General features: G+C 50.1%; 1 protein-coding gene across 3 annotated transcripts in view; it reads right to left on the bottom strand.

Annotated features, from left to right (window-relative positions):
* Positions 1-433: 433 nt before the first annotated feature.
* PTPRS (protein tyrosine phosphatase receptor type S) overlaps positions 434-27156 on the bottom strand; it is a 100264-nt gene continuing 73541 nt past the window's right edge. For 2 of the 3 annotated variants that reach the window (XM_082331034.1, XM_082331033.1), the window contains 16 exons: positions 25889-26046; positions 24864-24875; positions 22956-23068; positions 20448-20495; positions 16179-16276; positions 13335-13458; positions 10368-10543; positions 9670-9789; positions 9385-9539; positions 7122-7407; positions 6466-6644; positions 5404-5530; positions 5199-5324; positions 4003-4157; positions 3159-3294; positions 434-2641 (listed from right to left, as the gene is read on the bottom strand). In XM_082331034.1, coding sequence (XP_082187160.1) covers positions 2573-2641; positions 3159-3294; positions 4003-4157; positions 5199-5324; positions 5404-5530; positions 6466-6644; positions 7122-7407; positions 9385-9539; positions 9670-9789; positions 10368-10543; positions 13335-13458; positions 16179-16276; positions 20448-20495; positions 22956-23068; positions 24864-24875; positions 25889-26046 — 2082 coding nt within the window. In that variant the 3' untranslated portion in view covers positions 434-2572. The remainder of the gene's footprint in view (positions 2642-3158; positions 3295-4002; positions 4158-5198; positions 5325-5403; positions 5531-6465; positions 6645-7121; positions 7408-9384; positions 9540-9669; positions 9790-10367; positions 10544-13334; positions 13459-16178; positions 16277-20447; positions 20496-22955; positions 23069-24863; positions 24876-25888; positions 26047-27156) is intronic. The other variant, XM_082331035.1, reaches the window with a different exon arrangement.

Here is a 27156-nt window from a genome sequence, read left to right as displayed (position 1 = left end):
CCTGGGTGCGCTCCCGCCAAAGCCCACGCTGCTGCGCCTGTGCCACTGCAGCTCTTTGGCCAGCAGCTCCCCAAATGAGCGTGTTTCTTTGCAACCACGTTTGGCTCGTAAAGGTGGCCTATTTTTAGAAGGAGCATAAGCACAACAGAGGGAGAGCAACCTGCTACCTGGCCGTGGGCGCCAGCAAAAAGGTTTTTGCAGCCGCTGCGTTACGCAGCCCAACTGCTTCGGTCACTGCCCGCTCCTACCAACAAACAGGTTTGCAGTCAGGCCTTTCAGACAATCTTCCTTTAATACAAAGTCAATATATCTACATACACAGTGGTAGGAAAACCACTTACTGTTTCAGTTTGAAATAACAGTGTGAAAGCAACAGCACTTTGCTCTCATACAAAGAAAAAACCTCCCCCCTCCCCCCGACTCGTCCAGTAAGATCTTGCTGCAACATAGTTAGAAATTTGGGCGACTTTCACACAAATAAGAAGTAAAACCTTGAAGAAGCCTTTTGATTGTTTCTTTTTTTTTTTTTCTTTTTTTTTTTTCAGTTAAAGACAGGAAAGAGATTGGTGTGGGGTCTTCTGGGTAGCACTTGATGGCCATGATTGATTACCCCTTCTAGAAAAATAAAAAAAGGAAAAGTCACAGGCAAGCAGTGTTCAGGGCAGTGCGTCTTTTCCAAGACATGCTGTCCCCTGTGCGCTTCTGCAAGGAAACTCCTCGTCGCGTACACTTGCAAGAGCGTTATATCTACAACCCCGCCCGCGGACAGACTTGGGCCGTTACCTACAATACACCTTTGATGATAAAAAACCCCTGTGCGCGCGCTGATGTGTGCCACGGCTCCGAAACCGCTGCCTTTGTCTTCAGCCATCGTAAGACACTGGTATTGTTCCATCTCCCAGTTCACCCCTGGCCCTGTTAAGACGGGGCAACACGGCCACGGCTGAAGGGGAGCGGGCTGGCGCTGCCGCCGCGTCTGGGCCTGCCTGCTAATCTCACACCCTTCCAGAGACGCGTGATATGTCTGCGATTTAAAACAAAAGAACCCCCAAAAAATCCAGAAAGGACATTTTGTTCTTACATGAGCAAGTTAAACCTTTTAAATGGTAGAAAAGCAATATGTAGAAGTAGCAATTTGCACTGCATTTTTATATATCACAGCCATTACACGTAACATTTCTACAGTGAAAAAATAGACTGTCTTTGAACATAATATGAACAAATAAGCAAATTTTTCTTTTAAATTCATTGACTGATATTCTTTGTCTTTTTAAAAAAAAAAAAAAAGGAAAAAATACACTATTTAAAAAAAAGGTAATGTCACTTGTTACAGTTACATCGATACTTTAAAGAAAGCCACTCACAGTATATGCCACTGAATGCCTCTCACTTGCTCTTTCCCAGTTATTTATACAGCTAGGGCACGTTCGTAGCTGTGCCAGTGGGCTTGGTGCGAGGCGGTACCGGGACAGTCCTGAGAGCATCTCTGCATGGCTCCCGGCGAGCCGCTGTGTTCAGAGGTGAGGGGTTGGCTACTGGATATGCATTTCTGAAGGGTGCTGCTCGGGCTCCTGTCGGAGAGCTGCTCCTGGCCTTCTGCGGCAGGGACCGGCGGGGGCGGCCCAGCTGCTTGCGGCAGAAGCGGGGTTGTGTGAATGTGCAAAGAGAATGGGAAAGGGGCTGCCTTTCTTTACGGGGTGTCCCACCACTGCTCCAATGAATGCCTCTGTGTTAGCTGGATGTGCTGAAAAGGGGGAACAGAACCAGCGGTCGGCGACCCCAGCCCAGGGGAGCTGCCACCTCTACCTGTCCCACCGGCGTGCGAGGGGAGGGGGCCACGCCACACAGCCAGGTCTGGGTTTTATCTCTCTCTCTTTCTCTATAATTTTAAATATCCTAAAAAATAAATTTTGGAATTAGAAGAAATGAGGAATGTTCCAAGTATTCAAAGTGTGAGCTATAAAACCTCTCGCGTGGCAGGGGCATTCAGTGAATGCTGTTTGTAAGGTGCGCGTCAGCCCAGAATCATCCCAGTGTTGACACTGCGGTTATTAAGACTCCAGCTAGAAGAACTCCCGACCCTAAGTTTGCCTAAGTGTTGAGATTTAGTTCCTTTTCTGATCTTTTACAGAACACCTTCAATTCTGCAAGTGACTTCCTTTAAAGACTGCCAACTATATTAGTAAATAAACTGAACTCTAATGATGTAACCAAAGTCGGTTTCCTTCCCTTCTCCAGCGGTAACGTTTCGCAAGGTGTGTTTTAGCTTTTGGATCTGTTTCATGATGTCCATACGTCCTCCACAGCGAACACCACTTGAGGTAACAAGAGCAGTTCACCACTTAAAGCAGTCCTTCAGCAATCTCCTGAGCTGCCTCTTCACGGTCCAGGTTACAACATGGAGTTCCTGAAGGGGTGTTCCTCTCAATCCTTCCCCCTGCTCCCCGACGCATTGTCCAGATGAAAAGGTACTTCTTCGGATTCAGTTTTGTAAGTTCAAGCGCTCCTCCTGGGTCAAAAGAGGCCTTCCAGGACTTAAGTGGTTGGTAGAGTCTGCACAACGGATGGCTTTTTATGTTGCATAGTGATCAAAACTTCCCAGATACTCCAGGGCTGCCTGGTAGCAGAACTGGTATTCATCCTGCAAACGGTACAGAGAACCAGCTTCAGAGGTTTGAAACCGCTCTTGAGGATCCCTGCCCTGCTTTCCAGCTAGCACATACTTGGGCAGGAACCACGCGCAGACTCTTTATTCTCAAAGAGCTGCGAGCTACTGGGAAAGGCAATCCCTTCCCGTTATCGTTTGTGCATCTCGTAGCTACCAGTCGTCCCACCGCTAACCGTGCTGCCTCTGCAGCCCGCGTGGGCTCTGCTTAGGGGCAGGTGAGTCCCCCTTACCTCAGAGGCAGGGATGAGGTAGGACTCAGGGCTGGCAGACTGGTGAAATGTTTAAGAGGCTTTGTAACAATGGGAATTTTTTTTTCTTAAATAGTGAAGTCAAATCAGCAGTGCAGCCTGGGCTTGCTTACTCTTCAGGTAAGGCTTTGCTAGTGGTCAGAAAGGCAAAAAGCCCGCTCCCCGCAGCCGAGGGATGCGTCTGCAGCCGTGGTGCTTTGCTACTCAGCCCTCTAAGCTGCGGGTTCCCCTCTCCCCCTTACCTCTGTTTGCACCATAGCAGGTCGTTGTGTTCGCAGCATCTTTACTGTCTGGAAAATATCTACAACACCCTCATAACGCATTCTTTCCAGGACGATACTCAAGGTGATGAACACTCCAGTCCTGCCCACGCCAGCACTGCAGGAATGGGAGGAAAAAAAGGAAACCGTGCATTACAACGTTCAAACGCTTTCCTAAATGCCGAGGTTATGGTACGGCTGGGCTAACAGCTGTGTCCTACGAACATGGTAGAACCGGAGAGCCTCAGCCAGTCCTCCAGGAGGTAGGAAACAGTAAAACTGCCAGAGCGTGTGACCCGAGCAAGTGTTTGAGAGACTGACGTAAAAAGCAACGAAAGGCTTTGGGTAGTGGTAAACAGCATCCAGTGTGAAAAGTAGTACTAATATGTAACATTAGGCTTTAAAATTAAATAATTTGAAGAATGCATTATCCTCTGCTGCCCAGAGGTAGGAAGGTACAATTCTTGCTATCAGCAAGCACAAGCCAGTAGTGTTAGAGGTGCAGAACTGGTACAAAACCACTTCTAACTCTGCAGGTCAAATGTTGATGAACATCGTGGTTCCCATTTCCTTCAGAGTACCGGCATTTCATAGCTCTCCCCTAGATACAAAGGGTCAAAGGCTTTGGGGGCAGTGCCCAGGTCTGAAGGGAGATGAGTTTGGTTGGCAGAAGCAACAGCGTTTGGCACCCCCTCCTCCAGCCACCCCTGAGAAATCTGCCTGCAAAGATGCGGTGGGAAAGGAGGGAGATAGCTGCAGGATTTTAATTCCCTCCGCTCTTTTGCGTCCTCAGATGAATTACACGTTTCCATTCGCGCACGCCTACCTGCAGTGGACAGAGATGGGGCCGTCCTGGCCAAACTGTTCCTTGGTCTTGTGTACCTGTCCAATGAAATCGATAAAACCTTCTCCTGATTTTGGCACGCCTTGTTCTGGCCAGTCAGTGAACTGGAACTGACGAACAGTCCGTGACTGACCGTCCTGGGGGAGAAAAGAGTAAGACTGAAAACATCCGCATCTGTGGTACTAAATACAAAAGGCAAAAAACCCCCGTTGTGTTGCTTGTTCATTAAGGGGCACAAAAAGTTGCGCCAACGTTGTGTTACAATCAAGCGAACACATATATTATATAAATCGATATAACGATGCAGCCGCTCGCCTTGCGGCTGACATTTCTGGAGTCAGCTTGTCAGTACAGATCTGCGCTCCTGGCTGAAAGCTCTGACCACTGCAAAGACTGCACAGATGGAGTCTTCAGCAAAGGAACATTCAAGGTGAGGTTATGGCCTCTCTATCAATCTCGAGGAAGAGTTGCCGTAGTGTCAGAATTACAGCTGACAGGAAGATAAATCTTGTTCGACCAGGACTGATGCGGCATCCTCCTTTTCAACCTTGCAAATAGAATTATCAGGTTCTACAATACTGGAACCTCAAAAGCAGAGGACTCTACTTTGAGACCGAGGGTTACATTTGCTAAACAAATTTCAGAAGGTACGGAAATGTTCCTTCGGAGGAGAAATCTGACACTGGATCGAAGATTATTTGAGTGAATGTGCCCCTTCGAATAGGAGTAAGGGCGGTTCCTCTTGAAGCCAGAGGTGTACGGTTCCTGTAGGGTGCCGAGCATCCCTTCCAAGTCTGGGTTTTTTATTAGCTGTTTGGGGAGATACTATTTTCTGCTTTCATCTCAAATAAGCTCCAAGTAAAACCAAAAGCTGGGTACATCTCTAACAAAGGGACTCACTACTGTCATTAGAAAACTACTTTCCATTTGTAAGAAGATATATTCAAGTGCAATCTGTGTTCGTGTGTTCTGTTCCTCGTCACAGCTACGCTCTCCCCCACTGATGGTAATCCCAGACTTCCACAGAAAAAGCGTTCACATCTCAGTCTTTCTTATGGGAGCCAAAACACGCCAACCCCCCTTTTTTATGTACACCACCTTCCCTAGTGCCTGGGTTTGAACCGCCCCAGCTACAAACCTCGCAAGCACAGACTGCCCGTCGTGCAGCACTTACTTACCCTGGCATCAGTGACCTTGAACTCTCGCAGGATGTACTGAGGCATGTTGTATTCAGCCATGGGATCTACTACAAAGTACTGGTACCGGGCAGAGCGCTCCGCTGGCCAGTACTGATGGCACTTTTCCTGCCAAGGGGAAAGAAAGGTCGCTGTTAGCCCCGGTGCTGCAGGCTTCCCGCCATGCTTGTCCTTCACGCGCACTTACCCGACCCATCTCGCGAAGCTTGGTCAACATCACGACAATGGTGGAGTTGTTCTCCCATAGCATCCGCCAGAAGTCTTCAGTGGTCTCTGCCAGCGGCCCTTGAGTAGCGATGTACGCCTTCTGTTGTCTGAAACAGAGCACAAACCCAAGGGGCGGGTCGAGGGGGTGTGGAGAAGCGCTTGGGCAGAAGCTTTGGGAAATGCACACAAAGGCTGCCGAGGAGGAGAACAAATGGAAATGCTGGGGAAGAACTCGGAACAGTGCAAGGTCTAAAGGGGCAGGAGGTGACTTTGGCCAGAAAAAAAATAAAAGCCAATGGTGAAGCTTTCTCTAAATACCATTTCCAAGGGGTAAATCCAGATTACTCTAGCATGATGCCCTATATGAAGGTGTAACATGCTGCACAACGGATTCTTGGAACCAGAATCCATGTTTTCTTGAGTAGCACCAAGAATTCAACTGCCAGGCATGGAGATGCCCCAACCCTGGTGCCACAGGCAGGGCAAGGGCTGCTGCACGCACCCGGAGGCGAGGAAACGCGCACGTGGGGCTGCTTTCTTCCCTCAGTTAGGGCTCAGCTTTAGCTGGCCGGCCTCTGAGCACACCAGCGGAGGGCTGCAGCTCCTAGGGCTGGAGCACATGGCACGTATAGCCTGTGGGAAGCTGTCAGAACGGCAACATCCCCAAATCACAAAAGTAATAAAAAGGCTGATCTGTTTTTAGAAACCTCCCAACAGCAAAATCCACCCCCTCGCTGACACTCTATGTTTAGGACCTGCAGCTGGAGAAGGGTTTGGTTTGCTTTAGGGGATAAGTAATTTTAAGACCACAGAGAATAAAGCTTATCAGAAGTCCGTATTTGAGTCTATGAGTGGGCTGCTGGCCATCAGCAAGAGGGAATTTCCCTCTAGCATCGCACCGCTGCGTGCGGTACAGCTAGGTGAGGGGACAGAACAACAGACGACCCCTGTTAAGCCCTAGTGCATCCCTTAGTAGTTCTGCGTCCTCAGACTCATACACAGAAACTCCCCGAGCACGGCGGGGCAGCGAGGTGCTGTTTACCTGTAGCCATCAATAAAGCTGGCATTGATGTAGTCTGACCCTTCCACTCCTCTGATGGGCTGAAGGCAGACCCGCGTGGTCTCGTATGGCATGATGTTGACAAGGCGATTCTTGAATTTGTTGCATGGGAGGTTGGCGCTGATGAACCTGGAGGTGTGGGCTTTGGAGTTGGCGAGTCGCTGCAGGCAAAAGCAGAGTTACAACTTTTTTTTTTTTCTGCTTGAGCCCTATGCCAGCCCACTTAACTTGCCCTCCATGTTCCACCACCTTGTTCTGCCTTGTGTGCCCTTTTTTTTTTTTTTTCCTTTTTTCAGGTAGGGACGGAGTCTGAGTCCTTTCCCCCAGCAAAACTTTCAAAGAAAAAGAAAAAAAAAAAAAAAAAAAGCTTAACAACCCAATCTAAAGAGTGAGCAAATTCAATCTGGATTTGAAATGACCAGACAAGCCTCCTGCAGCGGCAGGTAGGTCTCCCCAGGGAACTGTGGTAGCGTAAGTCAGAAAAGTAATTACTTCTCTAACATAGGACCAAAAAGTTCCCATCAGCCTTATAAAGGCTCCCTGTCTGCTACGCATGAGTGCCAGCAGAGCAAAGCTCCTGCGAGGAACACAGAGCCCTCCCCAGTGACTGCCGTCCCCATTCAAGCGTCTGCCGTTACCTTGAACTCCAGCTCCATGCCTGTCACGTGCTCTCCGACTTCAATCTGTGCCAGTTTCTGGATGTAGGTGTAGAGGTTCCTAGCTGGGACCTCTGTGTTGCCGCAAGCAACAGCCTCAAGCAAGGCATCGTGTATAAAGCTGTACTGGTCTTCTGTCTGTACCATGTAGTTGCGCTGGGACCTCATGAGGGTGACGTGCCCATAAATGTCCACCGTCTTCTCGTGTTTTATCCTCTCTAGCATGGCGTCGATCACAATGAAGCAGCCGGTCCGTCCAACACCCGCACTGGAAAGAAAAGGGGAAAAAATGAAGCGATGGACTGTTCTGCCACTGAAGAAGGACATTCCCAAAGGATGTTTCCACTGCCACAACCAGCAGTAACCACAGGGTAGAAACAGATGCACGAGGCAGAGAGTGAACAACAAATGCACCCAGCGACTGGGAAGGAACCAAGGCCTTGTGAACACAGCTACTGACGGACCAAGGCAAAGGAGATCTTGGCCAACGAGCCAAATGTGTGGGTCCAGCCGTTCCATGAATTTTGTTATATTAAAGGAGCGTGCCTAATCGAACTGGTGCTGATGAGTGCTACTGCCCACTGACCTCGTGTTGCTCTTGATTGTGTTGGGGGGTTTGGGACAGTTCTGCAGCGTGCAGAGGACAGTGGTGACACCAAATTCACTGCTGCTCTAGTGTGTGAGCACAGTGCTGCACTGGGGCCAGCAAAGCCTGCACTGGAACCTGAAGCTGTTTATCTGAGCCCCACCTGGGCCAGTGCTGCCACAATGGCAGGGAGAGGCTCCCGGATCAGAGCCAGTGGATGGAAAGGTCCCCGCATCTTCTGTGCCCGTCTGTACGCAGAAGTACTCAGGCTTAGACCCAAAGAGTTGGCAACACGCAGAGGTTTGCTTTGAGTCTTAGCTTAGTTTAGCAAAACCTTTCACAACCGTGTTTGGTCTTATGTCACCTGAGGACAGGACAGAAGATGAAAAGTTGCCTCTGGTGATGCGCCTATTGCCCCTCCATACTGCTCTGCCCCGCTCCTCCTGCCTCTTCATCTGTGGCACCCCCGGGACGAGAGCTCTCCTGGCAGACACACAATTACGACGATTCTAGGTAGGGGGCTCTAGGCTTGAACAAAAGGCTGGCACGATCTAAGGGCTTAAAAAGCACATTTAATCACTCAGATCTTTCAGCAGCTGAGAAACTACTGATGTTGTAATGAGTAACATGCGTCACCTCTTTTCCTAAATGTTTTTGTGCATTGAGGTAACACCAAACTTGTGTGTAATGGCATTTGTCAATCAGCAGGGGTCTGTGGGTCTATGCATTTGCCACTGCTAATAAAGGGTTTCCTTCTCCTATTCCAGTGCAGTCCCTTTTTTCATAAAGCCCCCTTGATCTCTTTTAATTAGACTGCCTAACACCTGAACCAAGCAGGTGACCGGAGCTTTGGCACGAATTTAGCAGCTGATCTGGGAGCCAGTTCCTGCACATTGTGAGCTGACAGCTCTCTTTATTCATCTTCTGAGAGGTGCACGATAATTGCCATCTGCAAGGTTAGTGATAAGTTGCCCACTCACAAAGACTGTTTAAATAGCATCCTCTAGGAGAGGCAGGATTAGCTTCCCCCAGCAGCCTGTAAAATTCAGATGTCTCTCCTCAGTGCCGAGGGACCTGCAGGCTCCTCCACACCCTCCTGAGGAACTCAGGGATTTATCTAAGTTGAGGCTGCAAGCGTTCCTTGTTGGGTTGTAAATTGAATTAGGGAACGCTACCTGCCCACAGGGGCCTTCAGTTTGTCAGCATCAGAACGGCTGCAGCACTCAAGTAACTCCCTCTTTCAATCGCGGTCAGCTCTCCCTTGGACAGCTGAGGCGACTCTGCCTCCCCAACACCCGATGCAGCAGCACCAAGCCGCTTCCTCGGTCACCCTCCATCTTCCTCCTTTCCTGCTGGGACAAGAGACAACCCCTACACATAAAACCAGACACCGGTACAGGACAGGGTGCTTCCCGTTGCTAACAAGGTCTGAGTGATTCGGTGCAAACTAAACCACTCATCATCTTGGGAAACTGCGCTCAATGAAAACCCAAGTATCCTCCTCAGATGCTGGCTGGGAATCCACTTTACAGGAGAGCTCTCGCCTGCTGGACACTCGCTAGGAGACTGTGTACATCTCCTCGGTGCAAATCAACATCCCGAACTTCTGCCTCGCTTGCGGATGGCCCCATGCAAGAGTCAGGTGAAGGAAATCCGTACCTGCAGTGCACCACAATGGGACCAGCATCAGGGGGGTTGCAGGTTTTCACCCGTCTCAGAAAAGCCAGGAATGGGGTGGGGTACTCAGGTACACCGTGGTCAGGCCACGCCGTGAACTGGAACTGTCGGACCTCCCGCTTCTCACTGGAGCCATTCTGCAAAGACGAAAAGGGCACCAAGAGCAATGTGAGGTACCAGCACGCTGCCACACCCTGCCCGTGCTGTGTACGGAGAGCGTGCTGTAGTCCGTCACCGGGGAAAACACAGGAGCGGGAGAAAGGTTACCTTATGAAGGGAGAACGTTCGAACGCAGAACGTGGCCAATTCAATGGTATCCAGTAACGTCACTTGAATCATTCCATAGGTGTCTGTACCTCGGCCTGGCCAGTACTGGTCACATTTTATCTGGAAGACAGGAGGCATTGCTCAATGCTGGAACAAACCCTACACAGGAGAAGCTCGTTCTAGACCTGCCCTGATGTAGTTACAGGTGAAGCTGGCCAGGTCGCAAAGGGGAGGGAAGGTGCAAGAAATGTCTTTCCAGAGCACCAGGATAGGGACGGACCCGGCACGAAAAGCTCCTGCTGACTAAGCACAGGCTTTGATGCACCACATCAATCATGTAGACAATAGACTGGAATGATCCTGAAGATTAGAGCGAATGTACTGGGGCTTGTTAAACAAGAGAACCGAATGTGAAACTTGCCACATGATTAACTCCGAGACAGACCTACAAAGCATGCAGTGGGATCGAGCGTCCTCTTCTCTTGGAGTTGCAAAGGAGGCTGCAGCTTTCCAGGGTGAATGGTTTGTTTTTTTTAAAAGCAATGAATCACTGAACTTTCAGGGTGCTGGCAAAGCAGGCAGAAATCCCCCACTGACATAAATGTGGGCTGCAGATCAAAGGGATTTGCTGTTCCCCAACCCTACCCTCCAGTCCCCCAGGATTATGACTAACTAGTCATCCCTCTCGTGCATCTTACCCGTGATTTCTCCTCCAGCTTAGTCATCATAACAATAGTAGCTGAACGCTGCTCCCACACCATCCTCCAAAAGTCTCCAAAGGTCTCTGGCAGCGGCCCCTGCGTGGCAATGTAGGCATTCTGCTTCCGGTAGCCATCGATGTAGTTGGCGTTGATGTAATCACTGCCCACAATTCCTGTATCACATCAGCAAAAGCAAGTTAGTGGATTGTGCAGGACTTTACACAGTTGGAAGCATGAGGAGATCTTTGCAGGAATGCTGTTGGAGATAATTCCTCTGCAAAACCACCAGAGCCTTCGTGGTGGGTTAGAATCACAGCTGGGAGTAACAGGCTCTTTGCAAGTTCTTCCTAGCTAAAGCTCCTGCCTCCAGGGTCTGCATTGCAGAGAGACAAATAACTTCTTGCAAAAGATATTAAAGAGACCAAATATCAAGCCTTGAAACCATGGTCTTCTTACCAGTGTTGCCAACAGGAGCAAAAGTCCTGGCCTAAGGCTCTTGCTTCACTGGTCTCAAACAGGAGAAACCCAAGTCCTTGTCCCAGAACGCCCAGAGGCTGGGCAGCAACTGCACCTGGTCGATGCACTGCGCAGCCCACGGTCTAACCCCAGGCAGTGAGCTACAGCTGGACAAAGTAAGGAATAAAACCAGGCTTGATTCAGCCAGTAAAGGCTTTGAAATTACAGGCTTAGACTTGCTTTAAATTGTCCGCTGTCATTTTTAGGAGTGGGTTTTTTTTTCCTATTCGCATGAGTTACAGGCTATTGAGTTACAGCTGCTTGCCTGTGTCCTTGCTTGAGGGGTTTGATATGAGTGGCAGGAGGTACTGCCAGAGTGAAGAGGGTGATTGGGACATGGCAGGAGAAAGCTGCTCTGAAGTTAAAATGGACACTGGCAAGTGCTGATGTTCAGGTTCAGCTTTAGAGCCTCCGAGATTGGCACGGAGGATCCACACTGTTTGGCGATTTGGCCCATTCCTAATTACAGCAGAGCGGCTGGCAAGGTTGGCAGGTTTCTGCTAACCTATGATTAACTCGGTACAGAACGCTTAACTCCTGTCTCAAGGGGGAGCCAAGGGTGGGGAGCAGAACCAATATGAAATTGGGTTGCTAGTCCTCATCTTGCTGTAGCAATAGACATTGCTGCTTCTGTTGGCAAGGTGCAATCCACGCTGAATTGCCTGCCAGTCCTCAAGGGTACTCGGTAATTTCAGCTGCTGGTAGAAATGGCTTTTGATTAAATTTCTGGAGGGTTCCCTGCCCCCATTCCTTCCCAATCTGAAATTTCAGGAGGGCAGGCGGCTGTGCAGCAGCAGCAGGAACGTGATCAAGGCTGAGCTTCCGGAATTAATCTCCTCTCCAGCCCCCTCGGGTCCACTCGGTAATTTAAAATGGTGGCCATGAGCTGCTGCAATGTTTTGCTGTGTGACAGGCCCAGTTACAGAGAAGTCACGGAATTAAAGCCACTACTTCTTCCTGACCAAGCAGACGGTGACAATCTGCAGCCTTGACAAATCCGAATTTAAAACAAAGAGAAAGCAACAACTAATTTCTCCAACTCCTTTCATCTTCCAGCCCTCAGCATAAAATACAGCCTGGTAGGAAGAAACACACCGGCCAGGACATGTCAGAACCTCTCAGATGCTTGAAAATTAAACCTTGGCCTGTCCTACTTGCCCCATCGGTCCCTCACGATGGCACCCGGGCAGAGTCAGGACTGCTGCCTGCCTCCAGCCCCGTGCTTCTGCTTTCCTAAGAGCCGAGACCAGCCCAAAGCATCCTTCATTCCTACACTTGTGTCCTTCTCTTTTCCCTTGAATGACAAGGCAACTTTTAAAAGACTTTGCTTTCCTTGGCTCATACAATATTAATCTCAGAAATAAAACAAGCCAGAACACAGTCATCTTCACAATGAGAAATGTTGAAAATCCTCTAATGGCAGACAAGACCAATCCAGATTTGTGCAGCTTTTTGGCAAATCACCACGATCTGTTGTTACCCCAGGAACAGCTCTTCCACTTCCCTACGTCCCTCGGAGTTACCTAATCAGGAGATTATTCTAGCAATTCCCTTCTCACGAAGGCTTCTGAATTAACCTTTACATTCACCAGGGGGTTATTAGGACATCCCCTATGCTCTCTGCTCAGATGATCAGCTCTTGGCAACCCAAGACCGGCCTTAAATACTTTATCTGTACAGCACAGCCACACACAACCTGACACGACGAAACTCGAACGTTATCTCGGCAGCAGCAACCAAAGCAGGTGCCCTGTTAAACTCCATCTCTTCTCCACCAAAAGCCCCTCTTATCCTAGTGTGCACCAGAGCAACTCTGTTAAGAGCCACGAGTTGTGAAATTTAATGTAAATTTTCTGACTGCACCATCACTCACATAAGAAGCTCAGGAAACAATTTATGACCTACTGGGCTAACACTAACCCCTTCTTATTCTTAGCCTTTTAGGGGCCAGGACTGCAGCAAGAGCTGCATATCAAGTAATCTTTACGTCTGTACAACTCAGCAGCCACATCTTTGCTGTGTTGCTGACACTCACATTTGTAGAATTAGCCCTGTGCTTACTTCTCATTCATCCGCTGTACAGATACACTCCACATGCATTGCCACCCACTGCCCTGTTCCCGCTCTCTCTAAAGCGCTATGTGGTCTGAATGCTTCAGAATTCAGTCAGAAATGTATCGAGCAGGGATCTCCAAGTAAAGGGAAGACAGGTTCTTGATAAACCAGCCCTTGAAATGAGAGACTGCAGCTCCAGGGAATATGCCAGTCATCAGAATTTAACAAATGCGTGGTTTACGAAGGCATCTCCTGCTTGCTAACTCCCAGGGAGATGCTAAGAGAAGAATATAAATAGAGGGTAACAGGGAAGGGAGAAGAGCATGTGCAATATGTTTCCCTGCAGCAACTTCAGCCTAGCACTGACACGTAGGAGTAGAGATGCTACAGTACCTTCAATGGGCAGCAGGATGACGCGCGAGTGGTCGTAAGCAATCACGTTCGCGTAACGGTTTTTGGGCTTGTTCACTTCGAGGTTGGAGTGCTCCCAGGTGAATTGCTGGCCAGGGTCAATGGACTGGAGGAATGGGGAAAGAAAACAGAAGAGTCAGAGAGGAGAAGAGCAGCAAATCAAGCTCCGAATACCTTGTTCCACACGGGACAGATCATGGCTCTGAAGATCTAGCTGAGGAACGCAGCATTCACCGTTTGCTTCCCTCAAGAACCGATCTTTGCTGTGGAAAAGCCCCAGCCCGGTGGCACAGCGTGCTCAGGTCCCGTCTCCCCAGAGCGATACCGGAGACAATTCCCCCCGCGGCACGATGCAGCGCAACCCGGCGGCAAAAGCATCAGTGCCATTTCAGGCTGCAACACAGAGGCCTTGGCTCGCACTTCTGCCGAGGCTGCGCTGCATTAGCTACAGCCCTGCGCTACTGACGCTGATAAACAGCCGGCAATTGGGAGAGAACAGGAACAATCCCATCAGGATGTATTTATGAAATGATGAAGAGGCTAAATCTGTGCATGGTTAAACTAAACACCAATTAAGGCGGCATAAATATACCAGTATCTTGGTGGGTACTAATACCTGGAGAAGAAGATATTTAAGCTAGGACAAGGTTTATAACCACGTGTGCAAGCAGGACATGAAACATCAGGGAAAAACCTTGCTGTCGTGGGCAGCAGGAGGGGACCGGGCTGCTCCATGAAGAGCAGGGACGGCGTGACCTGGCCCCACGCAGGCTCAGCGCCGAAGGTCTCCCGGGCGCGAAGGGGGCAGAAAGCACCAGGGCAGCCTGGCAGGGGCAGGCTCCGCAGGGCGGGAGCCGGGCAGCTCCCCGGACAGAGAGGGTACGGACCCTGGCCCTAAGAAACTGAATCAACGTGGTGTTTTCCTAGAAGGGATGAAGGAGTAAACAATGAAATGCACTGGAGAGAAAAATCCTCTCTGCCTGTCCTGGTAATTTATGTCAGGTTTGGTGGTTGTGGTTTTTTTTTTTTTTCTCCTAACGTCCAGCTGTCCCAGATATGGAAATTAGGTTAATTACGTTTACCTCTAAATCCTCAGCCGGAGAATTAAATAAAACAAGGGCTTAATTCCTTCATCATTTTGCAGAGCCCTAGGGGTTTGCCTCAATTGGAGGCTTGGCAGGAGCGTGCTGAGCTGTGGTTCCCGCTGTTCGCTCTCCCTCTCCCTGCCTGCCGCTCCCGGCCGGTGGGGACAGGGTCCCGCACACCCCTGCCTGGATTCGGCCCTTTGAGCCCGCAGGGGTCGGCCCTTGCCAGGCACCCGCTCCCGCTGCCCTCCCCTGCCTCTGCCGGCCCCAGAGCACCCCAGCCCAGCTCAGCTCCGGCAGTCGTGGCAACACTGGTGCAAAACCACCCGACACAAACGTCCTCTTGCACTCTCGCTGCGGAGCATTTCTAACTAATGGGTATTTATACTGTTGTAATGTGTCTGTCTGCTCTCTATCCCTCTAATCTCGCCTTGCATTCATTTCATTAGCGATGTTTGTTTAGCTCTGGCTCTCCCACTAGAGGAGGTTGTGCTGGAACGGAGCCAGGGCACTTGGGATATTGCATTATGCAAATCAGCCTTTGAAATCTGGACAGAGCATATTAACAGGCTGCTGCTCCCCTCGCGCCCCAGCGCGGGGTGCAAGACCCCAGCAGAGCAAATGCACCTTCTCCAACGCGCAACCCTCCCTCCGGGGGTGCGGAGCTGCGAGCACAGAGCCGCTTCACGCATGCTGATGTTTGCAAGCCAGACCGGGAGAAAGCATTCCAGAAGCAGTTCTTTGTTCAGAAAATATCCCCTCGCTCTCTGCCTGCAAACAGAACTAGGCAGCCTAGACTAGTTATTAGTCTAAAAATATTGGGGCATTTTATGTCTTTGAACAACAACAAAAAAAATTCAGTCATATGTTCAATCTGCAATGAAAGCAACCCACATACCGATGGCCCCGGCAGGACCGGGCGTTTGCACTGGAATTTAAGCAGTGCTGATGCAGCCACAACCCCCTGCGCGGACAGGAGCAGGTTTGTGCAAGCACACAGCCCTTCCCTGTCTGGCGACACGGATGCCGTGCTACGTAGCGGCAGCGGTAACGTGGGGGCTGTGATGCTCTTCGCCTTCCCCTCCTCAGTCTGCCTGTCAGCCCCGGCAAGGGGCGAATTTTACAGTCCAGGATAGTCGTTTGAAATGCAAGTCCAGCAGCCGCAGCTGGTCGCCTGCTGGAGCCCATTTCAGTAACCAAACATTAGCAGGAAGGAGAAAAAAAAGAACACAAAACCCCCAGACAAGACAAGAAAGGCACAAATCCTCCTGTTCTTTCAGCTTTAGCTCTGTGGCTGCTGATCACATCAGCTGTGGAGGACTTACTGTTCACCTCGCCTAACTTCAGCTGTCTAAAACTGGGCATCACATTCCTTGGTTTGGTCCTCTCCACGTTCAGCAGCGAGACACAGGGCCCCCAAGGACAACACCCCATCCTATCTGTCCGGCAGTCGGCTTCCAGAAACACGTCCCCCTTCACCAAGGGAGCTCAGACCCTGCCCAAGATGCCCGCTCTTTGGACAGGAACGGCTCCTGAACCAAGCCTCCTTCTTTTCTATGATCTGGAATTGAACCTAGCAAAATACTGAGCAAGTACTTCATTTTAAATACATAAATAGCTTTTTTATTTCAACTACCCAGATCCTTAAAATGCAGCTATGTTTATTTGGATGAGGGCTTGTCTGAATTTCCTAATTCCCTGGCTCTGCAAACCCATGCACAGCACTCACTCTTGCTCATACCTCATACTCTTGGGACAATTTCAGGTTATCATTAGCTTTGAGATGCTCTGTGTGTTCAGCCAGCTCGGAAACGGGGATTGGTGGGTGGCTGAGCATACCTAAAAGACAAGACAGCAGGAAAAGAATCTCATTTAATAATAACTAAAATTCACAACTGTTGCACATTTTATAAGAAAGAAGAAACAAGAAAAGAAAAAAATTACAATGTAAGATCTGCAATGAAAGTAGGGAGGTTAGAAGAGAAGAATTCAGGGCTCGAAATTGTGTCCTTGGAAGTAAAAAATAAAAATCAAGGAAATCAAAAAACCAGTAAAATGAGAGTGTTCCCGTGATGGCCCCATTTTCAATGTGTAAATCAGAGCAAAATAAAAAGGAAAATCCGAAGAGCAGATGCATGTTAGCGATTCCAATAGTGGACTTAAAATGAGCAAACGCTGCCAGAGGAACCTACGCAGCAAATGTTACAGCACCCGCAATGATCATAAACAAACTCCAACACAAAAGAAGGGAAGGGGCAGGGATCCAGCCAACCATGGTGATGTGGGGCAGGGGAAGGGAATGCAGATGGGGGGAAGCAGGGGAGGCTTTTCAGGAATTGTCCTTTGCACAGCAGTGGCTCTGTCAGCTTCTCGGTGAGCTCAGGGATGCAGCGGTCTAACCTTCACCGCTCCAAGAGTGCAACCAGGTATGGAAACGTCAAGCACTGGCTCCTCTTCCCGCTCAGGGCCGGTGGGTGATGTCCCTTCTAGAGCACGGCCCACAGATGGCCAGCGCCGCTCTGTCCTCGCCCTCCCTTTTCCACCTGCGGGGCAGGCTGTGCCGACCCCGTCGCAGCCTCTGCTGGGGATGTCGTTACCTTTTGCGACGGAGAGGCAAAAAATCCTCCTGCCCCTTCTCAGGCTGGGGGATGGGAAACAATTCGCTGGGGAGATCGATGCCTCGTGACCCTGGTTCACCTGCTGCCCTCGCAATTCTCACCAACACTTAGCTGTGCTTGTATTGAGGCAGACAAAACTGCCAGAGAACAGACTCGATCTTCTCTGAGATGTGCTGGTAGTGGGAGGGCCACGCTGCATCAGACTGAAGGCACATCTCAGCCACGAACGGGGCCGAGCAGCGAAGGCAGGCTTGGTTTTCAGTCTGAAGTGCGATTTGCACACGTTGCTCCGAGAGGGGCAGCTGGAGCTCTGGAAAGAGCAGGGATCCTTCCCGTCCTATCGTCTCAAATAGCTACGCTACAAATCGAGGTGGAAAAGCGCTCCGTGCTTTGCTCATCTGCATTGGATTATGTTTTTCCAAAGGCTTCCCATGCTGTCTGCCAGCCGATCCCGCTACGAATGACCGTGGACAGGCAAGGACAGCAGCATGCTGAGAAGCCCTGGTCAGTGCCCCCAATGAGAAGGACAGGAGTGGAGAAGAGATGGAAGCCAGGGAGAATTTCGAGCCCCGTGGGTGTTGGTGTGTGACAAAGCAGCGGCGGTGGCAGCAGCATGGTCAGATACTCTGAAAACTCAGCACAGAGATGGCAAAGCAAGCATGACATCCTCAGTTTTACAGTGACTTCTAGAGAGATGCTGCCTCCCCCAGGCCTGGGGACAGGACGAGTCTGCCAGAGTGGGGATCTGAGCCACCACTCCAGCAGGTTTCTCCTAAGCTAACCAGACATCTACTTTCAGCACAAGGAAGTCTGGCTGAAAATAGAAGTGGGGGGGAATAGACAAAAAAAGCTCACAAAAATAACGCCAAAGTATTCTGGAGGCTGCGCTGGCTCCATTTTACTCTGGTGAGGATCAAGGCAGAAAGTCTCTCCCAGCTCATGGAGGACAAGCTCCTAGTTAGTCTCTTGCTGTCCTGTAGTCCATTGCACCTGGAGAAGGATTTCTCCTTTGCTTCCCGCCCTGGGCTGGAAGGTGGCTGCCACCTACCCCAGTACCACAGCACCAGATGCAGACTGGGGGTGTTCAGAGGAACCGGTCCTCTCTCCGCCCACGTGGGATGGGAAGGCCACACTGGCTGAGATGCCCGAGATCAGAGACCAAACCAAGTTAATATTATAAACGCTTTTCTCAACGCCTGTCCTCCTGCCTCTGAAAGAAAGGGCTGAACATACCTTGAGCCGTAGCTTAAGAGCAAAGCTGAGCCCTACTCTGAACAACTTCTGGCAACTCAATAAGCTGTCTCCAGATCTCTGCAGGTCACCCCCTCACTGACTTCTTCCCACCTGGGCTGGGAGGCAGCCAGGCAGCTCTCGGCCCAGCTGCCACCACCCGACTCTGCTGCAAAAACCTCGAGATTATTTGCTGAAGCGCGCTTAGAAACACAGTGCCGTAAATGAAATCCCAGATGATGAACATGTAGGTTAAAAGGAAAAAAATAACCATCAGAAAACCCAGTAATAATGAGCAAGCAAGAAAAAAAACCCAGATTCTCTTTGGCTTAGAAGTCATGGAGCAATATGCGTCATTCCCTCTGAGCAAGTGGGCTGCATGGGAGAGGCCCACTGTGCCAATCTGGAACGAGAAGTCACATTCCCCTTGAAGGCATTTGACAAGTTTCCTTCATAAAAGCTCCAAGGAAAAATCCTCAGCGTGACCAGCTCCTGAACAGCAGCTCTGTCTCCTTGCTGGGGAACACCCTGCCCTCACCTCCACCCCGCTGCAAACAGACACTGGCTGAGAGCACAGGGGAACTTGCCTTGTTTTGCTGCTGTTAAAGACAGAAATCTCCTTGTCGGATTGATTTCTAGGGCTCTTTATAATAAAAGAAGACCGGAAACCTCTGCAGCGATAAACACTTTCCTGGTCAAAATGCCAAGTACATCGGGGTTCCCATTAAGATCCAGGAGGAGTTTGATATTAAATGAGCCAGGAGCGGTACTTCCCAGCGGTACCAGCCGGCACTGCTGCGTCAGCTGCAGCAGCTCCTCTTTTGTCTGCTTTAATTCAATAATTCTTATTTAGACATGAAGGGAAATGGCTCGCAGGTTCCTCTGCTCAGCGGCCTCCTGGCTACCTGGGGGGCTGCCACCCAGGGAGACCTCCCGCAGCGGCAAGGGTGGCAGAGGGAACGCTGCCGTGGGCTGAGGCTCAGCCAGGGATCAGCGTGGCTTGAAAAAAACCCACACGAAGCCCCTCTGTTACACTAGGGGAGGTGGCAGGTGGACTGGGACAGGACCGACAGGGGTATTCAATACCAAAGAGACCAGTATTTGCATTAAACTATTCAGAAAAGTGTCCCAGCCCTCACATCTCTGAGCACAAACAGCATTTGTGATTCTTCACATTTGTCAGCTAAAATCTCACATCCACTTCCCTGCCCAGCATTAAAAAAAAAAAAAAAAATCAAACCCCAAACCCACCCAGCAAAGCTGGGATCTTGGCTTCTAATGGGGATGAAGTCTTTTAGAGCCAGTCTCATCTAACATTTCAATCACTTGAATCTCTCTAATCTTATCACAAAAGACTTGATTCTCTGTGCACCGGCCAACTCGCCAGAAACGTCACCCTAACATCTGTTACATGGGCCAGAACCCATTTATCCCTGCAAAATCGCGGCGGCTGGATGGCACTCCGCATGAAACCCAGGGGGTGTGGAGGACCATGGAGAGGCCTCTGGGCTTTGTGCTCCTGGAACAAGCTGCTGCCAAGGAACCGACACCTGCCACAGATGGGCAATGGCCCTTTTCCTCGTCCGACATGAAAAGGTGCCTGTGCGGCTCTCTCCAAAGAGCGCGGGGATCGTCAGCTGCAGCTCCGGTTTTCTCTTTCCCCACGTTATGAAGCAACGAACACAAAAACACAGGCACGCACACATACAACGCTCACACACCGGTGCACAAAAGATCGCTTTCTGCCCGTGAGTAAGTACGAGGGACGTTTAGCCAAGCTTCGGAAATGAAACATGTTCGACAATGGGGAGAAAAGGAAGCCTTGAAACCTAGGTCTTTCTCTTGAGACAGCAAAAGAGACACAGAAGGACGGACAGTGTCCCATGCTGCTACCGGGGGCTCTATTCTGCTGCTGCTGCTACCCTTGTCTTGCAAAAGGCCTGTTAGTTGATACTGTAAAACTGGAAGCGCAGTTCAGACAAACAGATGGCACAGAAAAAGGATGAGATGGGCAAACACTGCAGGAACACAGCGAATTCGGCAAAAAAAACCCCAAAACATAACAGGAACGAAACAGAATTGGAAAGGAAAGCGACAGAAGAGAAAAAATAATAATGGGGGGGAAATGAAACCAACAGGAACAAAAACACACAGGAACTAACTTTCAAAGTCAAACTCAGGGTCACTGAGAGGGCTGCTCAGACCAGAATCTGCAGAAAACAGTAAAAAAAAAAAATAAATAAAATATACACTTTTTTAAAAATTTCATGCTAATAAAAAAACAAAAACCAACATAAATCTAAAGAGGAAAAGAAAGTTATTTTTTGTGCTGATTAGGCTAGGACAGGATATCTAAGATGTGCTATGCTTTCCCCTCTCCGAGCTGCACAGGTGGTCACGCACGCTCCCATTCCCAGGTCCCCCCTCTGTTTTGCTGCTGGGGACAGGATAGAGACTCTCTGCTTGCTGGACCCCGCATCATCTGGCTGGAGAAGAGCCTACAGGCCCTCTTCTAAACCACAATATATTTAATTCAAATGGCTTTAATTCAGACAGCACCTATGGAGTCTTCCCCTGCAAACTGCACCACAATCTCTCCATCATCACCAACACACTTCAAGCTCTGATTTTCCATCCATTTCCATTTTCACCCAACTGTTTGCAAAATTCTGTGGGAGGCAGGTGACCAACTCTCCCAAAGCCTTTAAAACCTTTTACTGCTTTACAAACTACGTAGCAGAATAAACTAGCTAGCTAAACTCTTTGGCTAGATAAACTCTTTGGCTAGATAAACTTATAAAGAAAAGGTGGCAGCATCTTTCTAAAGCTAGACCAGCCAAAGCCGGGCAGCCTTTTGAGATCTGCAGACCTTTGCCTAGCAGAGCCTTAATGGCAGGTTTGCAAGCCTTAGCTACCTGTTACAAGCAGCAGGGTCAACGGAAGATGGACTCCCTCATCTATCGATCACGTTAACTGAAGCTCGGAAGTGCCCTTAGCTGACTCCGCTATCCTGTGCGGACAGGGAGAAACACCCAGTAAGGGAAACCCATGAAACAGCACTCCCAGATGCTTCTTAGCACCCAGGCACAGCTGGATGGCCACAACCTTTTATCTTTACTTTGATCTCAGCACAGGTTTCACACGGGGGAGTGCAGCTCTCTCTTGGGTCTCACATCACCACCTGGAGCACCCAGGAGCCAACCTGAACGCTCCCGAAGGGAGCTCCTGTTTGCACCCTGTATATAACACCGAGCCCAGCCAAATGCAAACTGCTGCTGAGCTGCAGCTGAGGACACCCACAAGAAGCTGCTCATACAAAGGGTGAGACAGTTGGGACAGCAGGAGCCTCTCCAGCTTTCCAAGCAGTGCCCCGCTCAGGCCCTCGCATGCTCAGAGAGACAGCGGACTGCTCTCCTGCTGCAGATCTCGAACACCTTCAGACTCTCCTGCAAGAGCACCACTGAGTAAGAGCTGATTTAGGGACCTAACTGAAGCTGAGCTGCTCTGCACTCAGTCCCTGCATACTGGATTAAACCTGCTTCCATCCCTCAGCTCAGACTCAATCATTCCTAAGCTTGGGCTGATACCAACGGGTTGTTCCTAACTTTTTGATATGAAACCCTCAGCTCAGTGCTGCGTTTGTGCTTCCCCAAAGATCCCTGCCCTCTGGGTACCTACTGACTTGCCAACCTCACCCTAAGAAAACTCAGACAATGCTAAGGACAGGACTGGGATGGGGAGGGGAAACAGGAGCTGCAGAAACATTACTAACAAGCACAAAACAGCAAAAAAATACAAACAAACTGAAAACAACAGCCAGCCCCCAAAAAGCACAATCAATTCCCTTCCAAATCCTCAAGCACCAGGAACTCCGAGGCAGGCGTGTACCAGTGCGCAGGCACCGGTCAGCATTGCCGAGCGTCTGTCTGCGTGAGGACGTGCCCGGCCCGGGCCGTGTCAGTGGTGGCTTGCAGAGGTGCCATGCAGGCAGCTTAGACATGCATGTTCATGGGGACACACGTGTACAGAAAGGAGGGTGCATCGAGCTTCTCTCGGGAGTTAAGTGCAGTTACACGCTGGCTCAGCGGCTGTTCGCAGTGATGGCGTCTGCACCAAGCAAGGAGACGCTGCCTCGTCTGCGCGAAGCAGCCAGCTGCCCTTCTCTCCCCGCACAACCCACGGGGCAGGCCTGGCTCCTCACACGAGTGTTTTGGCAGGTATGCAGAAAGCGCCAGTTACACATGTGGCTGGAGCAGTGCGTGCTGGGCAGCCCGCCACGCTTCATCTCCACTGCCCCTGGGGATCTCCCAGCGCGAGGCACGGCAGCATTGGTGGTCTGGCAAGCTTGGCACGGCCACGGCACTTGCAGCTGTGTACTTAGCCCAGAATGCACCATTTTAGCTGGGTGTCCAGGAAAGCCCTTCCTCCTGCCTCGCTAGCGGCTGGGTAGAGCCTGCGCAAGGTCCTTGGGGTTTCCCAGCAGAGGTTTCTATCAGCAGTCTCACTTAGCATAGACAAGGCTTTGAGGTTCCTTGGCCGCGTCCTAGGTTAGCTTTAGGTCTCAAAGGCAGCACTGCGGCAGCCTTCGCGCAGGCAGGAAGGGACCAAGGACAGGGCAGTTGCTCCACGCCTGCCTTCCCAGTGAGAGAGGCTGGTTTGCAGCCGGTTACCTGGGGTTTGGAAGTTGATGCGCCTCATTTCCACAGGGTCCTTAGGGTGGTGAGGGGTGATTTCAGCGTTGTTCAGGAGGCACTTTGTCCGTGGCTCTGAATCTTTCCGTTTGCTTTTAAAATAAAATAAAAAAAAAAAAAAAAAAAGAAACGAAAAAACAAAAAGACAAAGCATCTTAGCTTAGGGGCCTTTTAGTCTTTTCAGCTACTCGGGCCATGTTCAGACCTGAGCACAGCTCCCACCGAAATCCGGGCCAGATGCAGCCAAGGATGCAAGTTACATAAAATGCACCAGAAAAGGGATGAGGTACGGAAGGTTTTGTCAGTGCTGTATTTGATGGGTTTACAACGGCCCAGCAGCCCCTCAGCAGCTTTCAGACAAGTCTGGAAGTTCCCCCTTCTCACAGCAGAAGGACAGGCAGGCAGCGAGGAGCAGCCGAGGCGCTGTGAACTCCCACCTCGGCCTCCCTGCGCAGCCAAGCCTCCGCTGAACTCCGCAGAGCTCTGCAAGCAGAAACCTTCCAATTTGGCCAAGCCATTTTCAGCCTGAAAGAACCAGAGCCAACATAATCATTTGGAAAAGTACAGAATCTCCTGGCCGTGACCTTGGACATAAAGCACTGATATTGCTCTGTTGGCTTGTTTAGGGGCTCTCAGTGCCTCGCTGCAGACAGAGAAGTCAGAGCAGTGGTTTTCAACCTTTTTTGATCTGCAGAACCCTAAAAATCTGGGTTCAAAAAGCAGTGTAGACACATCCTCTCCCATCACAGCTGTGCCTGCTGAGATCTGTCTCACCTCCTTGCCAGAAGCTGAAGCCCGCTCCAACCTGCCAGCTGAGCTGCACATGTAAGTACTTCCTAATATATTTTGCTCAAAATGGGTTAGGTTAGCTGAGGCAGTTGAAAAGTCTTTGCTGACCTGGCTCACTCTCCTTGAAAAGAATTTGGAAGCAAAGCCCAGTGGTGATCTGAAGATGTGATAACCTCTGGCAAGGGAACAGTGACAAGCTGCTGGGAGCAGAACTTCCCCAGAGGGCAGAGAACATATACCCACACCCTGAGGCTTGCAAATACTCTCCTAGCCCTTCTAGCAAGATGGCTGTAGAGCTCCTTGCCTCTCCTGCTTGGGTTGCACAGAAGCCTCCAATAATATCCCTGCAGCAATAACGGCAATTACGTAGGCAGAGAGGAGGTTATTCAGTACGTTTTTAGCTGTCTCTTAATGTCATTAATAGCTAGAAGAAGTGGCATGAGCCCTGCCAGCACTGCATGGGGCAGCATTTTGGAATTACACCACTTTGCAGTTTGGGAGTAGTTTATTTTTGCCGCAGTTCTGAAACTGCTGTTAATAGTTCATTGGCTAAACCCCTAAGTTACTTCCAGTGAAAGCTCTCCCAGCCTTGGCAATGGTTCGAAATAAGTCTCATTTTTGCAGTCATAAACGAACTCTGTTAGAAGTCCCTGGCTGATGGGCAAGAACGGCTTTTGCAACGGGGCGAGGACAGCTCAGCTGGTGAGATTCTGCTTCCAGTATGCCAGTGGCTCAGGGACAGCCCGTATGGAGCAGTCAGACATGGAGAAAACCCACTTTCACCTCTGACTGCAACACAAATGGGTGTTTCTCTGCTCCATTAACCCAACATTTTATGAGCCGTTTACTGTCACTGCTGCTCAGCTTGAGAAAGGGCCATTACATTTAGGAATGGAGAAGCAGGAGAAAGCTGGGCTTTCTTTGCTTTTTCTACCCTGATTCAAACACGGTCCCGTGTGCTAGTCTGACACAGGGTGTCTGTTAGGACAGATCTAATGGTAGGAACCGTACCAACAAGCCCCATCACCACAGACAGTAAACACTGCCTAACACACAGCAAGAAAGAACCTAAGTAAATGGCAAATCTGGTGCTCTTACCTGTCTGGCTTGCTGTCCAGGAAAGCAGTAAGTGGAGAGAAGACAAGACAAATGTTCAGGTTAGAAAGGACTTGCAGAGGAAAGGGGAAACATTTGCTCAGCTCTAACCCTGGTAACACAGGTGGAAGGTGGGACCAGCAACGATTACCCATTTAGGTCAGTGCGAATGAACACCAACAAGCACCACCTGAGCCCCTGACCCCAGAGCACTTGTGTGTCCAGCAGCTGGGATGCAAAAGCCACACCCATGTGCAGATGGAAGACGGAGCAGGGTTAGGGGAGCTCCCTCCATCCTGGGTACTGGATGTCCCAGCTAAGGACACCCCTGCGCTGGCCATAGCTGCCATCCTGCCCCTTTTCTTGATCTATTTTGCTCAGAATCTGCTTCCTTTCCCATCCTCTTTCATTGCACGGTGTGGCCTGTGTGGGCTCAAGGGGCCCCCATGCCCGTCCACGCACCATGAGCTGCTCTGAAAGCCAAGAAAAGGGAGAGATTTCCCGGGGTTGTTCCTTCCTCTCTCCTGCAGACTGACATTACACCCCTGCTGCTGCTCTTGTCTCCCAGCTCCAACTGAAAGCCGGTTTGGGAACAACGGAGGCCTCTGCTGATGCAGAGCACAAAGGTGCTGTCTCTGCATCACCCCCGCTGCACATACACACACAGAGCACGGGAAGGGGAGCCCGAGGCTGTGGCTGTGAGCAGCTCTTCTGGAGGAGACAGGCAAGAGACCCGACAAACTCACTGCACACGTGCCACAACAGACTGTTTATAGACAAGCACAGCTTTACTGAGTGCCATGGGGTAGACTGTGAAGCACCAAGTCCCTGCAACCCACTGCTAATCTCTCCTGTGCCAGTCAGACCCTTCCATTTCAGCACTTGTGCCTCAGGGCTCCTCTCTCTGGCGCTGGTGGAAGGATTTGTCCTCAGCTGACAACTACAGGACCAAGGAGCAAGTTCCCTTTAGGGGCTAGAGCTGGGGACATTCAGAATGGTCACAGATCTGGGCAAGAAGCATCTCTTACTTTTTGTAGAGTAGAATGGCAATGACAATGCAGATGATGAACACCACGGCCAGGACGGGCCCGATGACCCAGATCAGCCCTTCCTCTCCATCAATGATCGGCTGTGGGTCAGGGTTGTCCAGCTGGATGGGGTCAGAGAAAGGACTAGCAGCAAAAGTCTGGAAGACACGAAAGATTGTGGAACAGAGTTCAGAGATGGAATGGGGACTGAAAACAACGGGCAAGCATACAGTATTCCACCAGAGAAACTGCTAGAAAGGATGTGAGCGCTCTGCAGCACAAACCAAATAATAACAGAGAAAATGCCCTCTTCAATCTATAGAAAAACCTCTGTCTGGGAGCATCTATGTGACAGGCATCTTCCTCCTCCAATGCTCCAGGCAAGAGAGATCACATTCACATGAAGCTGTAGACTGGCTCATGCCTATGGCTCGCATCTAATCTTGTAGCCAGGAAGGTGCTTTTAGAAAACCAGCTGACTATGCCTCTGTTCCACCACATCCCTGAGCCCCCTCCACCGCCACAAACACTTTCTCCAAGCTCTCATGTAGCCATCTGGATTTTGACAGTCAGATGGGATTACAGAGAAAGAGGGAAAGGGATTAAAACAAGAATTAACGCTTAGAAACAGTCTGGTCTGGTGACTGAAAAAACCCAACCCTTACAATTAAATATAAATTAATAAAATGCAATATGTCTCCTCTGCTCCCTCTGCAGCGAGCTGCGCTCTTGAGGAGATTCAGAGGCACATTCAAACCCATCAGAGTCCTAACTAACGGGCATTGCCTGCTTGTTCTCAGGAGTGCTACAATCTCCCCACCCCAGGAAGGCTGCATTCCCTCCCATCTTACACGGAAACTACAGAAACTAAAATGCACAGAGGAGAACCAGCATGCCCTGGTTTGCGTGAGAAGTCTGGGAGAGGACAAGAATAGGAGATCTGGGCTCTGGGTCCTTGAACTCTATCAGCTCTCAGCAAGACTGAAATACTGCTACATACTCGGGAGCTGCTGTGAATCCAGGCCGTTGTGAGTGAGTATGCAGTACCTTGTTCTAAAGCAGAAATTACCGCAAGCTGCAGTAATCCGATTGAGAAACCCATTCAGAAGCGTGTCAGCCTAATCCTTTAATATCAAATACACAACTAAATATTTATTTGGGAAAAAAAACCTCTGAAAATCCTTAATTTCAAATAGCTCCCTGCTACAACTCCATAGGGGGATTTAAAAACAACTAAGTATTAGAGTGCTTTCTATTGTGCATGAGGG

Source organism: Platalea leucorodia, assembly GCF_965183815.1.
Source record: "Platalea leucorodia genome assembly, chromosome: 21".
NCBI lineage: Eukaryota > Metazoa > Chordata > Aves > Pelecaniformes > Threskiornithidae > Platalea > Platalea leucorodia.
This window is presented reverse-complemented; position numbering and strand designations above follow the sequence as displayed.